The sequence below is a fragment of the Mesoplodon mirus genome (assembly GCF_964341445.2).
Source record: "Mesoplodon mirus genome assembly, chromosome: 1".
NCBI classification, from domain to species: Eukaryota; Metazoa; Chordata; class Mammalia; order Artiodactyla; family Ziphiidae; genus Mesoplodon; species Mesoplodon mirus.
The window spans coordinates 57,336,719-57,361,619 of NC_138976.1; the positions used below are offsets into that span (position 1 = coordinate 57,336,719).

General features: G+C 36.5%; 1 protein-coding gene across 6 annotated transcripts in view; it reads right to left on the reverse strand.

Moving 5' to 3' along the window:
* Nucleotides 1-24,901, reverse strand: part of FOCAD (focadhesin) — a 318,435-nt gene that overhangs the window by 123,923 nt on the left and 169,611 nt on the right. For all 6 annotated transcript variants that reach the window (XR_014293267.1, XM_082612332.1, XM_082612335.1 and 3 more), the window contains 3 exons: nucleotides 7,107-7,241; nucleotides 3,328-3,378; nucleotides 1,818-1,901 (listed from right to left, as the gene is read on the reverse strand). Coding sequence is in view for 5 of the 6 variants with exons in the window: in XM_082612332.1 (XP_082468458.1) it covers nucleotides 1,818-1,901; nucleotides 3,328-3,378; nucleotides 7,107-7,241 (270 nt within the window). In the remaining variant the exon portion in view is untranslated. The remainder of the gene's footprint in view (nucleotides 1-1,817; nucleotides 1,902-3,327; nucleotides 3,379-7,106; nucleotides 7,242-24,901) is intronic.

Below are 24,901 nucleotides of genomic sequence, written 5' to 3' on the forward strand. Positions count from 1 at the left end.
TCACTATGTTGTGATCTAAATTACCAATTGCTTATTTAAAATAATATAGGGACTTCCCTGGTGACCCAGTGGTTAAGACTCTGCACTCCCAGTGCAGAGGGTCAGGGTTCGATCCCTGGTCAGGGAACTAGATCCTGCATGCATGCCACAACTAAGAACCCACGTGCCACTACAAAGATCCCGCACGCGGCAATGAAGATCCCACGTGCCGCAACTAAGACCCAGTGCAGCCAAAAGATATATATATATGTATATATATAAAATAAGAAAAAGTATCTTTCCAGATAGTGTAGGTAATCTATTGGTAGGAGTTTACATACCAAATTTACATGAAATTTTTTCCTTTTTCTTTACCTTTCTCTCCCTTTTCTTCAGAAGCTATGGGTATTGCTAGTCACCATGGTGTAGTCTGAAATCCCAGTTTTAAAATTTTACGAGTCATAGGACATCTTTTGTTAAGGCTTCCTGTTTGTGATAACTGCACAAGCTGGCCGATCTGTCTTCGAGTTCTCAGTGACACGGGAAATCCTGCCTCACTTAGGATTTGGTTTTACAAGAGCCTATCTTCAGTCCCTCCAATTCAATTCAATAAACAGAAGTTTGCCTGGTTCCTACTGGCATCTAATCTCTGTATAAGCTCAACCCAGAAGAAAAAGTCAACTCATTTTAATGCCTGAGGATCCCAAGAAATTCACAATAAAACTTGCCACTTCACCTCAAGGGCAGATTCTGGGTAATGTTACGCATAACTTCTAACACAATGTCTTCCTTACACTGTAACGGCATTAAATAACCATTTGTATGCCTTTGAATCAGCAGTAACACTAAATGTGAAATCATACACTTAGGAACTTCCCTGGTGGTGCAGTGGTTAAGTATCTGCCTGCCAATGCAGGGAACACAGGTTCGAGCTCTGGTCCAGGAAGATCCCACATGCTGTGGAGCAACTAAGCCCATGCGCCACAACTACTGAGCCTACACTCTAGAGCCCGCAAGCCACAACTACTGAGCCCTCGTGTCTAGAGCCTGTGCTCCGCCACAAGAGAAACGCCATGATGAGAAGCCCTGTGCACTGTAACAAACAGTAGCCCACGCTAGCCACAACTAGAGAAAGCCCGCGCACAGCAATAAAGACTCAATGCAGCCATTAAATAAATAAATAAATAAATATTTTTTTTAAAGAAGGAAATCATACACTTAACTCCTTAATATAACCTGAGAATTTAAAGCTGGTTATACTAGGTAGGTAGTAGAAAAGGTTGTATGTTTTTAGTTTAGTCTAAAAACTAAGATAATATCACACAGTGTGTTAACCCTTAAAAGAGAGTGATACTTTCTTCATCCAGTTCTCTGGGTCTAACCTATATATCATTTCAAAGTAAACGAATAAATAGCAGATTTTTTTCAGACGGCACTTCAATTCTGTATCACCAAGAAAGATCTCTGGCTGCCCAGGTGGTAGAAAACCTCACTCTGTGCAGGCCGTGCTTGGATGTGAAGTTCAAGACAGTGCACTAACTGGGTAGGGTGGTTCCTATAGTGACGCAGACCTTGCCCTGGGCACAGGGCAATGCAGTCATACACCAAGTCACCTTATAGAGATTTCATTTCCACCTTCTATCTCTTTCAGTTCATTATCTGTGAAGTCTAAGACCTCTACAATCTACTACAGATTAAACAAATTATAAATATAAATTCTTATCTTTTATGGACAACATATCTAGAGTTACAGGTAAGAATTCCCTAAGCAGGGGATATAAGTAAAGTTATAAAATGTAGCAGTAAAGAGATACTGGTAAGAAAGCAGAAAAACCTACCTTTTCAGGCAGATGAAGAATGGTGTGCTCCCTGGCACCGAAGTGTGACAGAGATTTATATGCAGCATTTGCTACAACTGGGTCCTAGATAGAGTAAAAGTAAGATAAACAAAAGAAACAACATATATTAAACATCAACTCTGGAGGCAGAAAGAAAAGCTTCCCTGACCAACCTCAAAGTTCTATAGTCAGTGCTTTGGAAATGGTATTCAAGCCTTGCTTAGTACATCCCAATTAAAAATAGAGGGGAAACAGCACTGGACAGAGGCATCAGAAAAACCACATTTCTATCCTAGTTGGGACATTAAACATAAAATAACTCCTAATTGCTCAAGTCCCCATGAGGTGGTACGGTTTAGCGGAAGGAGTACGAGGGTATAGAGTTTGATAGGCCTGAAACTGGACTCTGAGTCTCCGGCTACTCCCCAGGAGAGCTGGCCTTCTGGAATCTAAGCTTTTTCACTCATGAGCCAGGTGGAACATCACCAACACCCCCTGCTCTATACTCCTTGATTGGAAATGACATTCGAAAAATGGAGAGTATATACACCACTATATATAAAATAGATAACTAATAAGGACCTACTGTACAGCACAGGGAACTCTACTCAGTACTCTGTAAGGGCCTATATGGGAAAAGAATCTAAAAAAGAGTATATATATGTATATGTATAACTGATTCACTTTGCTGTACACTTGAAACTAACACAACATCATAAATCAGCTATACTCCAATAAAAATTTTTAAAAAACCAAAAACAGGGCTTCCCTGGTGGCGCAGCGGTTGAGAGTCCGCCTGCCGATGCAGGGGACACGGGTTCGTGCCCCGGTCCAGGAAGATCCCACATGCCGCGGAGCGGCTGGGCCCGTGAGCCATGGCCGCTGAGCCTGCGTGTCCGGAGCCTGTGCTCCGCAATGGGAGAGGCCACAACAATGAGAGGCCCGCGTACCGCAAAAAAAAACAAAACAAAAAACAAACAAAAAATGGAGCGGAGTTTTTGTTTGATGTGCTTATCAGTGGGGGAGGGGCAAAGCAGGAAAGAGGAAGGACCTTTATTTTTTATTTTTTTTACAAAAAATAAGTTTTTAATATATAAAACACTCTCAACATAAATAATTTAACAGTCTCATTACTCATGCAGTTACCCAAGCCAGAAACTAGAAATCTGACTCCCTCCTCCCCATTTAAATGCATGCCATTAAATACCTTCATTTTATTCATTAAATATTTCCAATTACTTGAGGAAGGACCTTTAAAAGGAGAGACAATGGCAACATTCCCTCTTCATATCTGTCAGTGTCACAAAGTAACAAGTACATTTTATGGTGAAAATGTATTAACTGGCATAAATTAAGAATAATTTTTAAAACCTAAATTTATTAACAGTCACAATTCTTTTAAAATCAAGAAGGCATCATTTCAAGGGAGTTATATTTTTATCCTAAGAGTCTTATTTCACAGTTCTTTCCCAAGCTTGGTTCTGTTTCACTGATGCCCTTGTGACAGTACCTTGTTTTGAGTGTGGTTCCAGAGGAAGCTGAGGACTTGAACTTTAAAATTCTGAAAAATCAACAAACAACAGAATAAAATTTTAAGACAAAGATAAAATTGAGAGTAAACAATCTAAAGTAGCAAATGTGGAAATTAAATCACTTTAAAAATTATACCACTAGTAACTGACTTAATCTGTACTTATCCATCATTCATAAAATGAAAATACTCAGAAACAGACTCATCATCTAAACATATGAATATGTTAAACAAGGTGAGATTTTAAGATTATTGAATTTAGAAACCTAACCATTTCTTACTGATCTCTCTAGTCTTAGTACAAATGTCACTTTCCTTTTTCATGCCTCTATTCCTAACCCCCTACCCAGAAGAGAGCTCTCCCTTCTCTAAGCGGCCATACGGCACATGGCACAATTTAGCATCTAATGTGATTATCTGTGTATGTGATCAACTCCCTACTAGCTTGTACACTCCTTAAAGCAGTGGCTGTCTTTCTCATTTCAAAGGCCAGTACATAAAGAATATAAAGCCCAGTTCCTCAAATGACAAATATTTAATAAATAATTGAGCATAAAAAGCCATTTATCTTCCAACATTAAATGTCTTTTTTTTTTTTTTTTTTTGCGGTACGCGGGCCTCTCACTGCTGTGGCCTCTCCCATTGCGGAGCACAGGCTCCAGACACGCAGGCTCAGCGGCCATGGCTCACGGGCCCAGCCGCTCCGCAGCATGTGGGATCTTCCCGGACCGGGGCAAGAACCCGTGTCCCCTGCATCGGCAGGCAGACTCTCAACCACTGAGCCATCAGGGAAGCCCCAATGTCTTCTTAATTTCAGCCACATCTAACTTCTTGCCCTGCTAAATCATATGAGGTTCTTCTATACCTCCTTGTGTTTGCATATTCTCTTAAAAACATCAATGAAAAGCAACATTTTATTAATTCTTCACGATCCTAGCCTAATAGCACCAACTAAATAAGGTTTCCTTAGATTTCTCCTAAGAATGCTTGTCACTTCCACAACCACACTCTCATAGCTCTTTGAGTAACTGTACTTATCAAATGTTATTATAATTATTATTGCTTATGTCTATATCCTTTACCAACTTTTGAGCTTTCAGAAGGCAGGGACTGACAACATGGTATAATGGAAAAATATAGCCTTGGAGCCAGAAAGTCCTGGGTTTAGAAAACAGCTTTCACTTAGAAACTACAGTGTTGGTTCAGTTACTTGTCTTGCATGTAGCAGATACTCAATAAATATTTGTTTAATGAATGGATAGACCTCTTAAAACCTCAGATTCTTTTGCTATAAAATGAAAAATAATAACTTCCTATCAGATATTAGAACTAATTGATATAAAGTAACTGGAAGAGCGCTGGGGAATATAATAACTACTTAAAATAGTGTCTATTATTGTTTATTAGTATCTCTAAGGCCTAGCACAGTTCTAATAAATATATTCTGAGTCAATCAATGAATGATCAAGCACTTTGCAAAGTAATTCAGAAAATATACAAATTGAAACATGGACTCTATTTTCAACAAGCTTATATTTTAATGGAGAAAATATATGTATACATATACCTGTAGTATAAAATAGAAATAAATGTTCTTAAGACAGTATAGATAAAGAACTTTGGGAGCAATAGACTCCCATTGGAAGAAAAATTCTCAAAGGATGGGATAACTTAAACCAATTCTTTATTTCCTAAAATAGACTTTAAAATTAGAGGTGAAAAAGAAAGTAATTCTAGACAGAGAGAACAACATGAACAAAGGAAAAGCAATGGAAAAATTTAGAAGCGGAGAAGGAATCTACAATGGTTTGGTCTTCCTGGAGTGCAGGAGGCAGAAAAGCAGAATGAGGCCAATTCTAAAAGACCTTATTGGCTCCATATAAAGAAACTGGACTTCACTTTTGGTAAACACAAGGTATTTGAGGTGACTAGGGATAGTAATGACCTAAGAAATGTTTTGGGAAAACTCTATTCAACTAGGGCTTATATACAAACAAACTCTAAGCAGTTAAGAGAAAACAAATTATTTAAACACACACAGGAAGAGAAAGGAGGAGGGAGGGAGAAAGGAAGGGAAGGAGGGAGAAAGTGGCGGAGGTGGGGAGAAAGGGAGAGACCGAGAGAGAAAGAGATACAGAGCGACAGATTGGAGAGGGGTCTTCTCTACGTTTCTTTACTTCTGCTGCCAGGTGGGCTCTGGTCACTGAAGAAATCTCCCTACTAGGAGGAAACTGATGGATAAAATTGTCCCAAAGCCATCTATCTGAACAACAGAGGAATCCTAATGTTATTATAAGCATGAAGATAAACCAAAATAAAATGTCACTGAAAAGGAATGTAAAACTTAAAGGAAAAAAAAATAGTCCAAAAGACAACTTACAGCTTACCAATGTAAGCAAACATAAAAAACACACAAGCCACTTCATAAATTCAATGTAATAAAAACTGAAAGTATAAGCAATAAAAGGTATATGAGTTCAGCCCTTGAAGACAGAAAATAAATATACATATCACTGCATACAAAGTCCTTATTTTGTGTTTTAGTATGGGCTCCTTATCAGTAGCCTGGCAGATTTTCTGACAACATAGGGTATGTACCCACGAACAGTGGCCATAAAAAAGACTGTTGGTGAACTATATACTCTAGGAGTCTTGAATTGCTTCTTTTTTTAATACCCCAAAACAAAAGCCCAAATATGAGAATAAACTCACAATATCCTGTATTGGTTCATTCATTCATTCAACAACTAGGTTCTGAATACACATTATGTACCATGCTAGGTATTGTGTCCTTGGTAAGGACAAATTTGATTTTATTCACTGTGTAGCATTTAGAATGATTAGAAGTATTATCCTACAATCCTGTCTTATCATGTGATCTAAAACAAGTAAGGGACTATTCTTGGAATCTTACAGAGGGCCAGTTTATCAAAGTCTGTGAAGCACTAAATCAAACTAAAGGTTCACCAAGACTTCAAGTGGAAATCAATTGAGGCTCTTTGAAGGAAAAGTCAATAAAAAGGTGAGCTTGAAAGGGGATATGGCTACAAAAGTGGAGATATAAATGGATCTGCCACCCTCTCATGTCATTCAAAGAAGAGATAACAAAGAAAATGTTAAACAGAAATACGTGAATCTTACAGCAAAACATCTTCCACCAAGTGTTTCAATTCATTACAATGACAAACACTGCCTAGTTCATAAAATTATTTTCCTCTCCTAGGACAGGTTGATTTTACAATCGTCTTCATTGAAGAGTATACATGAAAAGCAAAGTTATATATAGAAAATGTAAACTAACACATAAAAAATCAAATCTCTATGCCTAAGCTAGAAAAAAACCACAAATGACACTATGTCTATACTACTCAGACGTCTGCCCTGCCTTACTAAAGCCTTTGTTAACACTTTTTAGAATTTAAAACACCAACAAAATGCATTTAAACTGTTGGCCTCGTGAATTCTATTATTTTAGAAACACTATTTTAACATATGGGCTTTTAAAAATCTTGACTATACTTTCATAATAAAAACTTGGCATCCTTCATGTAAATAAATCTCAAAGACAGAGGACTGATAAGGGTGGATATCCTCCTACTCCTAGGAGTCCATAAAGATATCAACATGTTCACAGAACAAAAAGTGCTAAATGATTTTTGGCAAACAAAAGATTACGAATATTTTTTTCCAAAAGTTATGATAAAGCACATGTCTTCCCAATGTAGAAACAGACAATTTATTGAGCTCTGAATGCATACCTCATATTCAGCTGTATTGACTGTTAAGGAAGGAACCAGAGAAAACAGTTCACTGAGGGTCTTCAAAATGAGAGGTCTCATGTCACAACTCAGCTTTGGGGAAAGAGCATTCCAAGTGGAGCGAATACAAACCACCTGTGAAGCAAATACAAAAGTCAATGCCTAACAAAATCCCAGCTCATATGACGCCGTTAGTAAAGAGTACTGTCTTTCATTATAAGGAAACTTAAGAACAAGAACACTCCTAGCAGTTAAGATCTGATAAATCATCACCCCTCAAAAGAAATTATTTAAACTAATATAAACTGTTGTTGAAGAAGATCCAGCCTGCCTCACACAACTGCTTTTTTACTTTATTTTGGTTAACCAAAGAAGCAAAGCTTTGTCGTTCTCCCTCATGCACAAATACACACAAAATTCACTCCAGGTTAGCTACAAACATTGTTGAATAGCCATTCTCTGAAACCAAGAAGGGTAAGATAATGCTAGAACATTTCTAAATCCAGGTATTCACAGTTCTCATAGTTTTCCAGTCTTGCTGAAACTGAGTATCTGAGTATCACCACTCAGAAAATTGGGATGTTAGCATACATAAATCAAACACTCTCAAATCACCTTACAAACTTCTAAATGAGGTAGGTGAATAATTTTATTATTTAAAATAATAACTTAAAACTTTTGTTTAAAAAGTCATTTCAGATTTTTAAGAGGCTGTTAAATGCTAAAATAAAACTAACAAAAATGTTACTGTCAGCTTGACCCAATTCCCTTAAACCACGTATTCTTAAGCCATCTCAAGATCTGTTTTTAAGGATATTCAAATATCTTCTTAAGTTCAATTCCAACTACAATGGATGATTTCTTCACTTACAGATATTTGATTAAAATTTTAAAACTCAGGCAGGAAGAGTGGCAACACAGATCAATCAGATAGAGTTTAACAGGATTAATCTTTCTAAACCACTACAGTCTCTTCTCTTAAGCTTCAATTAACACACACAATTTATCTTCATCTACAAACATAAATTATTTAGGAAACACTACATGAGTTAAAAAGTGAAAAGATGTCAAAGATAAATGAATAATATATATTTAAAGACACAGATTAAGGAGAGACTCAAAGAAGACAGCAAAAAGTGTATCTCAGAAAACTTGGATTCAGTGCTTTTGCTCTTATTTTCAACAGAAAACAGTTTCAGGAGGAACCCAGGGAGGAAAGCTATTTCAGGGGGTGGGAGTCATTACAGTATCAGGAGGCACAAAGTCTAGAGATGGGACTTGAAGAAGGAATGGAAAGAAATCAGGCAGACATCCCACAAGGAAATGGAAAGCATAAGTCAAACACAAATAAAGCAAGCTGTAGACATAAAAAGCACGAGTCCTGGTGAAGCAGGGCTGATGGATCAAAGAGTACCTAGAATACCAAAGCAGTTTGGATCAGAATCAAAAGGAAAAGGAAGCCTCCAGAGATTTCTGAGTTGGGGAATAAACTAAATTCAAATACTATTTTTGAAAGATTCTTCTGGTAGTCTTATAGCCAAACTCAAAGCAGTCATGAACCTCTCTAATTCCTATTTGTCAGTAGTCCCTAACATAAAGAACCTCAAAAGTTTTCCAAAAATCGTATGCTCAATGTACTCACTAACTATCCATGCTTTCTCCTCACTTTAAATTCCTATCTAATTCCAACCTACATTGTTTCAAGACAGTTCAAATCTCAATTCTACAATTAACTGTTCTCTTACAATTCAGGCCCTCGTTTTATCCCTTCCTTTCCTCTAACTTCTAGCACTTAAAACTCTGTACTACCCAACTTAGCATTTAATTCCATACTGCCTGGTATTGTTCACTATTTTTTGTGACTATAAATTGTCTTCTCAACTAGATATTAAGTTCTGTAAAGACAATGACCACACCTTACAGTTCTCACCCCCCCCACCCACCGCTCACCTAGCACAGTAGTAACTATATCAGATTATCTGTAGTTATCAACTACTGATGGTACTGGAGCCTGAGGAATGGTAAATCTGAGATAGAGAATAAAAGAATTAAAAGGACTTGGAGAATGAAGTGAGATGATTTGGGCCTAGAGACCTGGGTGAATAAAAAGCAACATAATTAAATGGAGGGGAAACCGGAAGAAGGAGCACCTTTGCAGGAGATGGGGGATGGATATGTTTAATTGGAGCGGATGGAAAGACACCTAGAAAGAAATATCCTGCAGGCACGAGGGAAAAAGGACTGTAACTCAGATGTAAGGTCTGCTAACAACAGCTTTGTCATTCAAACATTTCTGTAAATCAAAATACCAGGAGGAAGTATGGTCTCATACATGTTCTGATGCACTTTGCAGATCAACAAAAAAGATCTCTGGCCACCAATTATGGGAGTACAAAAAGGGCTTGCCCTGTCCATGGATGGTGGGTGGGGAGTGAGGCTATATCTTCTAAGTATTTTCAAAGGTTTACAAATTTTTTTAAAAGTCTTCTTCCTAGAAAGTTTGAAAACTAGTGCCTGAAATGGTATTCTACATGTGGAATATGAGAAGATATTCCAGAATCCCAGCCATGAATTGTGCCTTAAATGTAAGCAAGGTATACCTGCAGGAAATATAGATAAATCCAGGCTTGCCTATACATAATCAGGAGCAGGGAAGCCTCTAATAAAGAAGCCTGCTTCCTTTGACCTTCCCAACCCTGGGCTATTCTTGACTAGATCTTAGAGATCTCCCAGCCCTGAGGGCTTTGAATTCAACCTATTACTATCTTGCTATGTCCATCTCCTAGAACCCTGTGGATTTGATCCACCAGCCTGTTGACCTGTGCAATCTGTCATATTATATCAGATTAGTCAAGCTCATGTTCCTGGTCTTTACTGGCTTGTTTCGGCTCTACTGTTTATTACCCAATGACTTGTCTGTTTTCAAAAAATAGACTGACTTCTGGCTCCAGCAACATGATGGGCCATACCTGAAATGACTGATAAAGAAGAAAATTCTTTTATATATAGCTGAGCCGAAAAGGAAAAATGGGGGTGGGGTTAATTACCCAGTGCCAGAAACAAAGAGGGAAATACCTGCATTGTGGTATTGAAAGGAAGTTGTCAGTTTCCATAACCTAATAGCTTGAGTTTAAATGTCCACATGGTAAGAGGAGATACTGCCTTTATTCTATAGATGGAAGGGAGTCGGAACTGAGACCCCCACATAAAACCAGCACCCTTGAAGGGCTGCACCCTAGTGTAATGGTTGGACTAGAAACCAATGAGCTGAGAAATTAACAAAAAATGGCAGTGAGCTGGGGGCACCTGGACCACTCTCAAAAAGCACTCCCATAATACATAACCCAAATGATTTGCACAGAAAAATAAAATCAAATAAGCCACACTAAAAGTAAGTTTATATGTCTATACATTATAATATGACTGTTTAAAACCAAAGGCAAAGAGACAATCTTCAGAGATAAATGGGAGAAAATATAGGCTATCTACAAAGGAGCAATTTAGAGTAACAACAAACTTTTCAAAATTAACAAGACCAAAGGACAGTGCAATAAGATCTTAAAAGTGCTAACAGCCTACAATACTAAATCCACAGGAAACTATCAGCCTACAATACTAAATCCACAATTCAACAGTATCAGCCTACAATACTAAATCCTATGATACTAAATCCACAGAAACTATCAGCCTACAACACTATCAGCCTACAATACTAAATCCACAATTCAACAGTAAGGACAAAACAAGCAAAAACAAATAAAATACAAGGAAAACTATCAGCCTACAATACTAAGCCCACAATTCAACAGTAAGGGCAAAACAAGCAAAAGCAAACAAAATAGAAGGAACAAAACCGAGGTATTATGCATATATAGCATATGAATATTTACCGACTAATGACTCAGAACATCTTGCTTAGTTTGTCTGCGAGATTTTGGAGAATTCATTCCATTCTGAATGCGTACATTATGTATATTTTGTTGCCATTTTTGTTTCTTGGGGAGAATGATACTTTTTCCATGTTATTCTTCCACAAGAACCTTAGCGACACTAAACAGCACAGATTACGAAGATCCAATGCAACATGATATACTGTAAAGAGCACATGACTAGAGTCAGAAACCCCAGGTTCTCCCATTTGGTAGCTGTGGGACTATGGCAAAGTCATTAATCTCCTTCAATTTGTGTCCGCAGCTGCAAAACGGAAATAATATTACTAACACCTGCTCTATGTATAGCACAAGGTTAACAGTAAAGGCAATACTGAGGCAATTGTATGCAAATGTGCTTTATACAGTGTAAAAGAAGCTTGCCAATGGAAAAGATAATGAATCGCAAAAGAATCAGAGTCTTTGCTTCAGTTCTTGAGCTGTAAGAATGAATTTGTTTCTTCACAGAGGAATAGATAGCTATCTTATAATTTTACCTCCAAAAGGTATTTCTAGAAATTCCCAAGAAGAGCCTACTCCTTTTGTCCTGATGCTTTACTCCAACAGAGGGAAAGCTTTTTTAAAACATTTAGGCTATGAAGATCACCTTATTTGCCCTTTTCATAATGAAGGTAAACGAAACTGCCTTCATAATTAGAGGACTCAAGTCATCACCATGCAGCGAAGCCCTCTTAAGCTAATTCAGCACACACAATTCATAAAACAGGATGCTTCTTTACCAAAATACAATAACATGGGATAAGAGGGAGTTTAAGGAGCTATCATCAATGGAGCAGAAACAATGGGAAAAATAACATTCTTTCTTATCCTAATAATATGGGGTTAAAGGTTATAGGTATAAAAAAATTACTAGCACAGGTTTATTTAAACGATTTCACAGTCTTAATGTCTGAGACTAGTGTATTATCAAAGCAGTGTTGTAAAAAAAAATAGGAATAAATATTGAGTTGCCTTTTTTCAACTCCCTTATAATCTAAAGGACAGTAATTCTGATGATTAGAGTTGCTCAACTTCTGTACTGTTGATGGCAAATAATGTAAAGGCACATATCTAAATCCCAAATGGTGGCTTAATGAATCAAAAATATGTGTACTTGATGTGGTAAAGCTACTCTCATACTAACAATCCCTAATATCACAATGCCATTTCTAAAGGAGGCGTGACAGAAAAACTGTTTGGCAGTTTGTAGTACAGACTTATAATTCTAATATCTGAATAGAAGAGGCTTGGAACTGTATAAGTGCTACAAGTAAAAACAGAAAGGCATTTACTAAACAGACTGATCTAGATTATCAAGCCACCCAAGGGAATCACTACTCAGCGGCCTGGGATTTTAGGTTTCTCTTTTATTCCGCCATGTCAGAAGTTGCAGTTTCCCTGAGACACCTCCCCCTAAAGGGAACAATATCTTCCAATGTAAACTCCATTGATTTCTCTACAGGAACAGAAAGAATGACAAAAGAGCTCCCTGCAGGGACGTTCAGTTTTCATTTTTGCTAGATTCTGTCTGAATTAATTATCTATTTCATGTTGGACACTCTCCTGGCATGAACTAGCAAACTCACAGTAAGAATGTGTCAGAAATATCCTTTGACAAGAAAATTAGTGCTTTATTCCCCCAAATAACCAGAGGGATTTTTTTTTTTAAGGCCATTTCCTTCCCCTGTTCAGATAAATGGAATTTAGACTCCAAGGTAAAAAAAGAAAAATAAGAGAAATTCAATCAAAATAGCTTAAACCCCCCCACCCCCCCAAAAAAAAACTGCTGAAAAGTTGTTCAGCAGATACAAAATTAAAAGCAAAGCTTTTGCACAGCAAAGGAAACCATCGCTATAACAAAAAGACAACCTACAGACTGGGAGAAAATATTTGCAAATGATGCAACCAACAAGGGCTTAATTTCCAAAATATAAAAACAGTTCATACAACTAAATAACAAAAAAACAAACAACATAAAAAATGGGCAGAGGACTTAAATAGACTTTTATCCAAAGAAGACATACAGATGGCTAACAGGCACATGAAAATATGCTCAACATCAGTAATTATTAGAGAAATGCAAATCAAAACCACAATGAGGTATCATCTCACACCTGTCAGAATGGCCATCATCAAAAAGTCTACAAATAATAAATGTTGGAGAGGATGTGGGGAAAAGGGAGCCCTGGTACGGTGCTGGTGGGAATGTAAATTGGTGCAGCCACTATGGAAAACTGTATGGAGGTTCCTGAAAAAACTAAAAATAGAACCACCATACGACCTAGGAATTCTACTCCTAGATATATAATCCAGAAAAAATGAAAACACTATTTCAAAAAGATGCATGCTCAACAATGTTGATAGCAGCACTATTTACAATAGCCAACACATGGAAGCAACTCAAGTGCCCATCAATACATGACTGGATTAAGAAGATGTGGTATATTTATACAATGGAATACTACTCAGCCATAAAAAAGAATGAAATACTGCCATTTGCAGCAATCTGGATGAACCTAGAGAATATTATGCTAAGTGAAGTAAGTCAAGCAGAGAAAGACAAATACTGTATGATCTCACTTACATTTGGCATCTAACAACCAAAAAACAAACAAAACAAGATGAAAACAGACTCATAGATAGAACAAATGGGTGGTGTAGGGGGTGGGCGAAGGAAATTAAGAGATACAAATTTTCAGTGAGAAAATAAATAAGTCACAGGGATGTATTACACACCAAGAAATATCGTCAATATTGTAACAACTCTGCATGGGGACAGATGGTTACTAGACTTATGGTCTTGATCATTTCATGATGTAGTTAAATGTTGAATCACTATGTTGTACAACTGAAACTAACATAATTTTGTATGTCAACTATATTTCAATAAAAAAAATTTATCACAGTGTGGTGCATCATATGAAAAGTCAAAATCAAAACAGAAAACAATTTAAGTATCCCACAATAGGAAATTCATTAAATACAGGACAGCCACATGCTCATTCAATAATTAGCTGTCAGAAGTAGATTATCACATGACTTTGTGTCCATGATAAACTGCTAGCTGAATAAAAACATGTTACAAAAGAATATCTATAGTATGATCTCTTTCTTTGTTATACATATACTCTGGTTTAGACATGATTTTTAATCTTTTTTCCCTCAGTCAAAACTTCTGACTTTCCTACTATGTACATACAATATTTGAGTCATAGGTTAAGGGAAATATATATCCATTTTATGAGTTTAAGCCTTAATCATTTTTCTATAATTAAAATTAATTTTAATTGATTCTTCCACTTCCCTACAGATTACATAAACATTTACTTTCATATGGCACCTAAAATTACTGTATTTTTAAAATGACATTAGGCAAGGTGCTCAAACTTTGGTAAAAACTGACATTTAAGTTTCTTCTGCCCACCCACCTAAACTAATATTGTTTTATATGAAAACTTCGAAGTTTACCATAGCTGTTCCTATTTTACAAAATGGAGCCCAAAATCTTCAACCATACATGGCAAACCTAATACAATTCCACAGAATTTTTTATACAACCTCATTGCTCGGAATGATTATTGCTCCTCCTTGAATAGAGCATAAGCCAGGAATTAACAACTACTCCTGCCATATCAACTAAATATATGGCTGGTGATGACTACACAACCCATAAACACATGCCAGGAAGAATGGAGGCAAAGATCGAGAAGATGCAAGAAATGTTTAACAAAGACCTAGAAGAATTAAAGAACAAACAAACAGAGATGAACAATACAATAACTTAAATGAAAAATACACTAGAAGGAATCAATAGCAGAATAACTGAAGCAGAAGAACGGATAAGTAACCCGGAAGACAGAATGGTGGAATTCACTGCCATGAACAGAATATAGAAAACAGAATGAAAGAAATGAAGACAGCCTAGGAGACCTCTGGGAAAACATTAAATGCACCAACAATTCACATTACAGGGGTCCCAGAAGGAGAAGAGAGAGAGAAAGAATCCAAGAAAATATTTGAAGAGATTATAGCTGAAAACTTCCCTAACATGGGAAAGGAAACACCCACCCAAGTCCAGGAAGCCCAGAGAGTCCCAGGCAGGATAAACCCAAGGAGAAACATGCCAAGACACACAGTAATCAAATTGGCAAAAATTAAAGACAAAGAAAAATTACTGAAAGCAACAAGGGAAAAATGACAAATAACATACAAGGGAACTCTCATAAGTTTAACAGCTGATTTCTCAGCAGAAACTCTACCAGCCAGAAGGGAGTGGCATGATATATTTAAAGTGATGAAAGGGAAGAACCTACAACTAAGATTACTCTACCTGGCAAGGATATCATTCAGATTCGACGGAGAAATCAAAAGCTTTACAGACAAGCCAAAGCTAAGAGAAGGCAGCACCACCAAATCAGCTCTACAACAAATACTAAAGGAACTTCTCTAAGTGGGAAACACAAGAGAAGAAACGGACCTACAAAAACAAACACATAGAAGTTAAGAAAATGGTCATAGGAACATACATATCAATAATTACCTTAAATGTGAATGGATTAAATGCTACAACCAAAAGACAAAGGCTCCCTGAATGGATACAAAAACAAGACCCATATATATGCTGTCTACTAGAGACCCACTTCAAACCTAGGGACACATACAGACTGAAGGTGAGGGGATGGAAAAAGATATTCCATGCAAATGGAAATCAAAAGAAAGCTGGAGTAGCAATACTCGTATCAGATAAAATAGTCTTTAAAATAAAGAATGTTACAAGAAACAAGGAGGACACTACATAATGATCAAGGGATCAATCCAAGAAGAAGATATAACAATTATAAATATACATATGCACCCAACATACGAGCACCTCAATACATAAGGCAACTGCTAACAGCTATAAAAGAGGAAATCAGAAGTAACACAATAATAGTGGGGTACTTTAACACCTCACTTACACCAATGGACAGATCATCCAAACAGAAAATTAATAAGGAAACACAAGCTTTAAATGACACAAAAGACCAGATGGATTTAATTGATATTTATAGGACATTCCATCCAAAACAGCAGATTACACTTTCTTCTCAAGTGCACATGGAACATTCTCCGGGATAGATCACATCTTAGGTCACAAATCAAGCCTCAGTAAATTTAAGAAAATTAAAATCATAACAAGCATCTTTTCTGACCACACATTATGAGATTAGAAATCAATTACAGGGGAAAAAACATAAAAAACACAAACACAGAGAGGCTAAACAATACGTTACTTAATAATCAAGAGATCACTGAAGAAATCAAAGAGGAAATCAAAAAATACCTAGAGACAAATGACAACGAAAACACGACAATGTGTTTTGTTTTGACAACGAAAATCCAAAACCTATGGGATGCAGCAAAAGCAGTTCTAAGAGGGAAGTTTATAGCAATACAAGCCTACATCAAGAAACAAGAAAAATCTCAAACCATCTAACCTTACGCCTAAAGGAACTAGAGAAAGAAGAACAAACAAAACCCAAAGTTAGGAGAAGGAAAGAAATCATAAAGATCAGAGCAGAAATAAATGAACTAGAAACAAAGAAAACAATAGCAAAGATCAATAAAACTAAAAGCTGCTTCTTTGAGAAGATAAACAAAATTGATAAACCATTAGCCAGACTCATCAAGAAAAAGAAGGAGTGGACTCAAATCAATAAAACTAGAAATGAAAAAGGAGAAGTTACAACAGACACTGCATAAATATCAAGTATCATAAGAGACTACTATAAGCAACTCTATGCCAATAAAATGGACAACCTGGAAGAAATGGACAAATTCTAAGAAAGGTATAACCTTCCAAAACTGAACCAGGAAGAAATAGAAAATATGAACAGACCAATCACAAGGAATGAAATTGAAACTGTGATTAAAAATCTTCCAACAAACAAAAGTCCAGGACCAGATGGCTTCACAGGCGAATTCTATCAAACATTTAGAGAAGAGCTAACACCTAGCCTTCTCAAACTCTTCCAAAAGATAGCAGAGGGAGGAACACTCCCAAACTCATTCTACAAGGCCACCATCACTCTGATACCAAAACCAGACAAAGATGTCACAAAGAAAGAAAACTACAGGCCAATATCACTGATGAACTTAGATGCAAAAATCCTCAACAAAATACTAGCAAACAGAATCCAACAACACATTAAAAGGATCATACACAATGATCAAGTGGGGTTTATTCCAGGAATGCAAGGATTCTTCAATATATGCAAATCAATCAATGTGATAAACCATATCAACAAATTGAAGGAGAAAAACCATATGATCATCTCAGTAGATGCAGAAAAAGCTTTTGACAAAATTCAACACCCATTTATGATAAAAACTCTCCAGGAAGTGGGCACAGAGGGAACCTACCTCAACATAATAAAGGCCATATATGACAAACCCACAGCCAGGGTCACATTTAGTACATAAGTGAAAGAATGAAGAATTAAGTTATAACAATTAACCATGTTTTTCAAAACAAATATCAAGACATATGAATAATTCATATCCTATGTAGAAAAAAAGTATAAGTAAAGCAGCACTACCATATAATGCAGGGGGGAATCCAACAGGAAGAAATCTTTACAGATGGTAATTATATACCCTTGGGCTAGCAATTTCATTTCTAAAAATTTATTCTAAGAAATAACTAGAGGTGAGTGCTAAGGATAGCTCTCAGGATGATCATCACAGCACTGAAGATGATAAAAAAAATTGAAAACAAACAAAATATCCATCAATAGAAGATTGGTAAAAGTATGAAGAATGCAATGTACAATGAAATACTATGTAGGCATAAAAAATACGTGTGTACATATGCCAGGAAAAGATGTACACAATACATTAAGATGAAAAAATTAGGTTATACTAAACAGTATGCTCAATACAATCTCATTTTTTAAAAATCCATAGATATACATGTACGTATAGAAAAAGGTATGAAATTATATATAGCAAATTGTTTAGAGTCATGTCTGGATAGTGACATTATGTGTAATTTTTTTGTTTCAAATTTTGCTTATCCTTCTCTTCTAATTTTGAACAACAAACGAGCTGTGCAAGAAAAAATACTGTAAAAACTCAATATGCATATTCTAAAAGTAAAAATTCATTGAGACACTGGGATAGAAAATATGAAATTATAACTTTCCTGGGCAATGCAAGAGGTCTCATAAACAAGCTGTTAAGAACTAGGACTAGAGATGAATAAAAAGAGCTTATTACACCCCAAAGTAGCTCACAGAAACGTAAACAAGGAAACAAACATTTATAGTAAGTTATGCTTAAATACAGAGGGATGCCATGGGGCAAAGAGGGAAGGACACAAACCTAATGGGTAAGAAAATTTCACAAAGGAGAAAGAAATCACTCAATAAATTTCATTATTAACTTAACTAGGAAATGTCCCCCTAATAATAAGAATTTTACTAGCATTCTTAGATTACCTTAAATTCACTAAACTTTTCTAACAGAACTTATACTCCTGCTTTGTAGGATTTATCACAACTGCAAATAAGTAGCTGTACCACAAATGGTAAAGTATCATCTGCTCTGGGCCCCCAACTTAGAATGAAAGTTTCCTGGGGGTAAGAACTATGTCTCTCCTTTACATCATTGTATCTCTAGCATCTAATGGTGCCTTGTGCACAGTAGACACACAATTTTAGTTGAATAAGTAAATATAAATAAAAACTGTCAGTTTATCCTTTCCTCCATAGGTTTGGCTCAGAAACCAGGTTGTGTTGCCTGGCCCAAGGACGTCTTCCACTTGTAACTTAGAATCAGGCCCCTCTTTAATACTGTTCTGCAACTGCTGACTCTAAACCCTAGCCAATCCTAAGCAGTTCTTTAGTTTTCTGTGGTTAAATGCAAACTCTCTTGCTCTCTATATCTCTAAGCTGTTCTTCTTCAGCTCCTTTTATTTATCAAGTGGCATTAGGCTACCGCTTTTCCCTCCCTTTCGGGGTAGAAATGGGCAAGGGAGTGGGGGATGGGAAAAGCAGTAACAAATTAATTACATCATATGATACAGAATAAAAGGCAAGGGATTAGCCTTGTTTTTAAATCCCAGCTCTGCCTCTTCTTAGCTCCATGCCCTTGGGAAAATTACTTGTACTTTGTGGGTCTTAGCTTATTCATGTATAAAATAAGGACAAGACCACCAAACTCAAAGAAATGTTGTAATAATTAAATAATGTATGTCATACACTTAGTGTAGGTGCCTTGACAGCAAGAGGCACTCAATAAATGGAATAGCTGTTTTCCCTGTTTTTGTGGTTGTTACATAATGATATTTGTTCCTAAACTACTCATTAAAGGCAATTCCTCTCAGTGAATGATATATCCTAGTTTCTTTTAGAGTCAGGTCCCTACTCCTTCAAAGCATTTTCATATCATGTAACAAAACAAAATCTGAGAAGAAGAGTTGTCTTTAGTAGATCTCTTCATAATGATGGCTTGTTGCAGCACCTTTGTAAGACATCTTAACATAAGTTCCACTGGAGCACCCTCTAGACCAGTGACCTATAAGCATGATCATTTGTACATCTCTACTGGTAAAAAAAAAAAAAATTCAGCACACCAGCATATATCTATATTTATTTTATACACATGAATTACAGGAATGAAAATATGCAAAGTAGGAAAATCTAAAACAACTGTTCTTACTGAAAAAAAATAAAACATGTTTAAGTTCAAAACCATTGAAACCTCTATGGAATACAAATATCTTTTAGGGACACATTCAATCTCAGTATAAAATATTGTATATGATATAATCTGCCAATAAGCACGTGAAAAGATGCTCAACACCATAAGAAACTGCAAATCAAAACCACAATGAGATATCACTTCATACCCAATAGGATGGCAGACAATAAGACAGACAATAACAAATGTTGGTAATGATGTGGCAAATGTGAACGCTCGCATATTGCTGGCAAGAATGTAAAATGGTGCAACCACTTGGAAAAATAGTTTGGCAGTTCCTTGAAAAGTTAAAAATAGTTATCATAAAACCCAGAAATTCTATTCCTAGATACATATCAAGAGAACTGAAAGCATAAGTCCACGTAAAAACTTGTACACAAATGTTCATGGAAGCATTATTCATAATAACTAAAAAGTAGAAACAACCCAAATGTCCATCAACTGACGAATGGATTAACAAAATGTGCTACAGCCATTCAATGTAATATTATAGAGCCATAAAACAGAATGAAGTTCTAATGAAACTTGAAAATATGCTAGGTAAAAGAAGCCAGACACAAAAGGGCATATACTATATGATTCCATTGACACGAATTGTCCAGAATAGGCAAATCCATAGAGACAGAAAATAGTTGCCAAGGACTCTAGGAAGATGGGAATTGAAAGTGACTACTAATGGGCTTGGGGTTTCTTTGAGGGTTGTATTCATTTCCTATGGCTGCTGTAACAAATTACCACAAACTTAGTGGCTTAACACAACAAAAACTGATTCTCTTACAGTTCTGGAGGCCGGAGTCCAGGTGAGTCTTATGAAGGTAAAATTCAAGGTTACCTCTAGAGGCTCTGGAGAAGAATCTGTTTCCTTGCCCTTTCTAGTTTCTAGAAGCTGCCTGCATTCCTTGGTTCATGATTCCTCCCTCACATCATCACATCACCTTTTCTTCTGTTTCAGTCGTCACATCACACTTTCTCTTCTCTGTAGTCAAATCTCTGTCTCCTTCTTACAGGGACACTTGTGATTACATTTAGGATACCACTCAGATAATCCAGGATAATCTACCCATCTCAAGGTCCTTAACTTAATCACATATGCAAAGTCCCCTTTATGATATAGGGTGACATTCATAGGTCCCAGAGATTAGGACCTGGATATCTTTGGGGGCCATTATTCAGCTTAACACAGGAATGATTTAAAAATGCTTTGATAGGGGCTTCCCTGGTGGCACAGTGGTTGAGAATCTGCCTGCCGATGCAGGAGACACAGGTTTGAGCCCTGGTCTGGGAAGATCCCACATGCTGCAGAGCAACTAAGCCCGTGTGCCACAACTACTGAGCCTGTGCTAGAGCCTGTGAGTCACAACTACTGAGCCTGCACACCTAGAGCCCGTGCTTTGCAACAAGAGAAACCACTTCAGCGAGAAGTCCATGCACCGAAATAAAGAGTAGCCCCCGCTCACCGCAACTAGAGAAAGCCTGTGCGCAGCAACGAAGACCCAACGCAGCCAAAAATAAAATTAATTAATTAATTAAAATGCTAGTGGTGGTTAATGTACAGCTTTGTGAATATACTAAAAATCACTGAACTGTACACTTTAAAAGAGTGAACTTCATGATATGTGAATTATATCTTAATAATGCTGTAACTTTCTTAAAAAGACACTGTTGTCAGAAAAATATAGCTATTACATGGCTCAAAAAATAAAAGGCAAATAATTTGTGTATAGCTGTCCTCAGGCATACATAAAAGAATGAAGAAATTCCATAAAGTCAAGGTTAACAGTGCTTCAGATAAACTTCTCAACAATCCATATCGGGAATCAGCATGTCTAATAAAATGACACAACCCCATATACATATATATGTATATATATACACACATACATATATATACACATATGTATGTAAATATCTATAAAATGACACAACTATATATATGTGTATGTGTGTATGTATGTATATATCCTATAAATTCGTTTAACTCATATGCATAAACTGTAATGGATTGCCATATTCTAACAAAGGAGAGATGATGGTACAGCCAGTCTTCACTGTGGAACTCCCACTCTTCCTTTAGGATACCTGGCTACTCTAGGTGATACATGACCATCTGATGGAAGTGCAAGTAAAGAAACCATCAATCCATATATTAAATATTATTTGAGCCTAATTTTACTCTTTTTTGAGATAAAAGATAAATAAGAAATATTCTAATATCTTCTTCTCATACCTCATGGCTGGGCTTATACACAAAACACTTTAGAGACTGCTGCTCTTGACAATACTCCCAAACTTCACTGGATATCAAAGTCACTGGGGAACTCATTAAAAAATAGAGAGCCTAGGCTTCATCTCTAGAGATTCTGATTTCATAGCTCAAGTTATCCACAAACCTTTGAAGACCTTACTCTACACACTAGAAATCACTGCCATTCATTTTTCTATGAAGTCCATAACTTAGACAGAGTAGCTGAGGCAAACAAGTGAAAGAGAAGGAAATACACTCTAACTGAAGCTGTAAGTGTAGCATGATGAAACAAAGTCAATGACATTCTTTTGTTTGACCTGTTTTTGACAATTTCAGATCAAAGTCATATGACCCTGTCAATTGTTTAAGCAAGTTAATTGTTCAAATGACCACTTACATAAGTAGAGGCAGCGTGCCATGGCTCTGAAGCCAAAAGAATGGTACCTCTGAGAACATCTTACTCATTACTGTTGAATTAGAACCTAGAGCAACAGGTTCCATCATACTACTATGAGAAGATCTAAGCCCAGCTTTTAATAAAGCTCAAAAACCAGACAACAGGTCCTATATGGTATGAAGTCATCTAAATCACAAAAGATAAGTGATATATACTGAAAACATAAAAAAAGGCATTAGAAAGACAGCCAATTAATAGTACAGTCCACAGGCTTGAACAAATCCTTTTCTGTCAACTCTGAAAAGTCTCTCCAACTTAAAACTAAAGAACCTTAAAACAAAATGTATACATTATCTCCTTTAAATACTACTTCTAGATTTGTATGCATGTTAAAGAGGCATTCCGAGTAATTCTGTACCTATGCAAAGATTGACCAAAAGCTTACTGTCTTAATTCCCAATACTTCCTACACCTTTCACTAACACATGATTTTAGTCATCTAATCAAAGTGAAGACTAATCTGGCAACATTAGTATTTCTGGAAATGAGTCTCTTAGCGATATTTTATCTTGGGCAATGAGAGGGTAAGATCAACACATTTATATAGCATGGAGATGAGTTTAAGCACCACAGATTACAATGCCATTTTTAATAAAAGTTTAATTCTAGGTTCACTTATGGGTATATGATGAATAAGCTTTTCAAAAATTCTAGGTCACTTAAGGGTATATGCAAATTTCTTGGAAGGTACCAAAATAATGCTTTCAATCACTTCTCAAAATCCATAGAGCCTTTCAAACATGTAATGTCATTTAATCTACAACCCTCCTTCAACGATTCCCTCTCTACACCCCATGTCCCCATTTACCCCCCAAAGAAAAACCCACCCCTTGTATAATAAGCTTAAACCAATATATTTGATTCACTGGAATGGCAGAATGGCACACAATTAGCATGATTTTAGTCACGTCATTATTTCTAGCTCAGTGGCATTTATTCAGATGAGCACAATCTGCAACCACTGAGCCCAGCTCTTCTGATGTTAACTGGCATCATTAAAACCCTCCTAGTGTCCAACTTGTTTGATCTTTTAAAGAATGCCCTGCGTTTGTGACTGAGAGCCGGAAACTCACGGCTGGATACCCTGAACAGCGTTCCTGTTTGGTCACAGACTACTCACATCAGTTAATAATCCTCAGAGACCAGGATTCCAATTCAAGAGGGAAAACTTTTCATACAAAAATTCTTTAAACACAAAATAAACAGGAAATGGGATTAAAATAATGAACAGGCGGGGAGAAGGAGCTCTTAAATGTCATAACTTCGAAAGTTGAGAATGTAAAATGTTCAGAGTGAAGTATCTAAAAGATCATAGCAAATCTGGGTATGGCAAAGGGCAGACAGCAGAGGAGAGAGGACTGAATCATAAAAGCAAAAACAGGAAATGATAAAATTTCGAGACCTCAAATTTAAAATTTTCTCTTTTGATTAGTGCTCGACTTTTCATACTCTACAAATACTGTCTGTAAAAAGAAATTAAAACAACCAATTAAATAATAGTTGACTTAAATCTTTTCTATTTAAAGAGAAAAAGCCAATATTTTTATTTTCCCACACATTTCACACGTGTGCTGAATAGCATTCCATTATACAAACCTACCACAGTCAGTTAAAATTTTATTTTGAAAATGAAAACCCATATTTAAAAATCTACTCACAGCGTGACAAAGTAAATGTTATAATGTCCACAAATGTTTAATAAAAGGCAAGTTCCTGCTGTCCTTTTAAAGTTAAAAATAAAGCCAAACTACAACTTTCAACTGCAAAGAGTCATTGTGTAGTACATAAAAAGCTCAGCATGGAAATAGATTCAACAAATGTACAAAAAGCGTTTTCATGCCCAGGAAGAACTGAAGGCATCAAAAAACATGCCCCAACTACAAATAATGTAGAGCTCAGTTCAAAAAGACCAGCAAATTCCTTCTCTAATGCATAGCAAACGAAACTTAATCAACTCCTCTGCAAGGTCGAACAGGCAATCCACCTTCAAATGTCTCCACAAACGAAACATAAAAACAACAAAAGAGGTTCCAGAAAGTAATAAATACTGAATCTACAGAAGGCTATGGAACCCTTACTATACATAGCTGAGAAAACCTACTGTGGAACAATGGATCACATTTCCATATTAAATTATATTTATCACACTGAAAAATCCTTAAACAAAATACAGGATTTATACTGGCCATTTTTATACGACACTAACTCCCTAAACCTTCCAAACACAATCCCACTGAAAACATGAGTCCCACTGAAAATCATTCCCACCCCATGATGCACTGAAGGAGGGAGCAGCTAGACAAAGAGTTGGGATGATGGGAGAGGGCAGGGAGAACTACCTTCCCCCATGATTTCAGAAAATAAATCAATAAAAGAGGATAGAATAGCCAAAACATAACCTTGGCATAGGGTATTTCCGGAA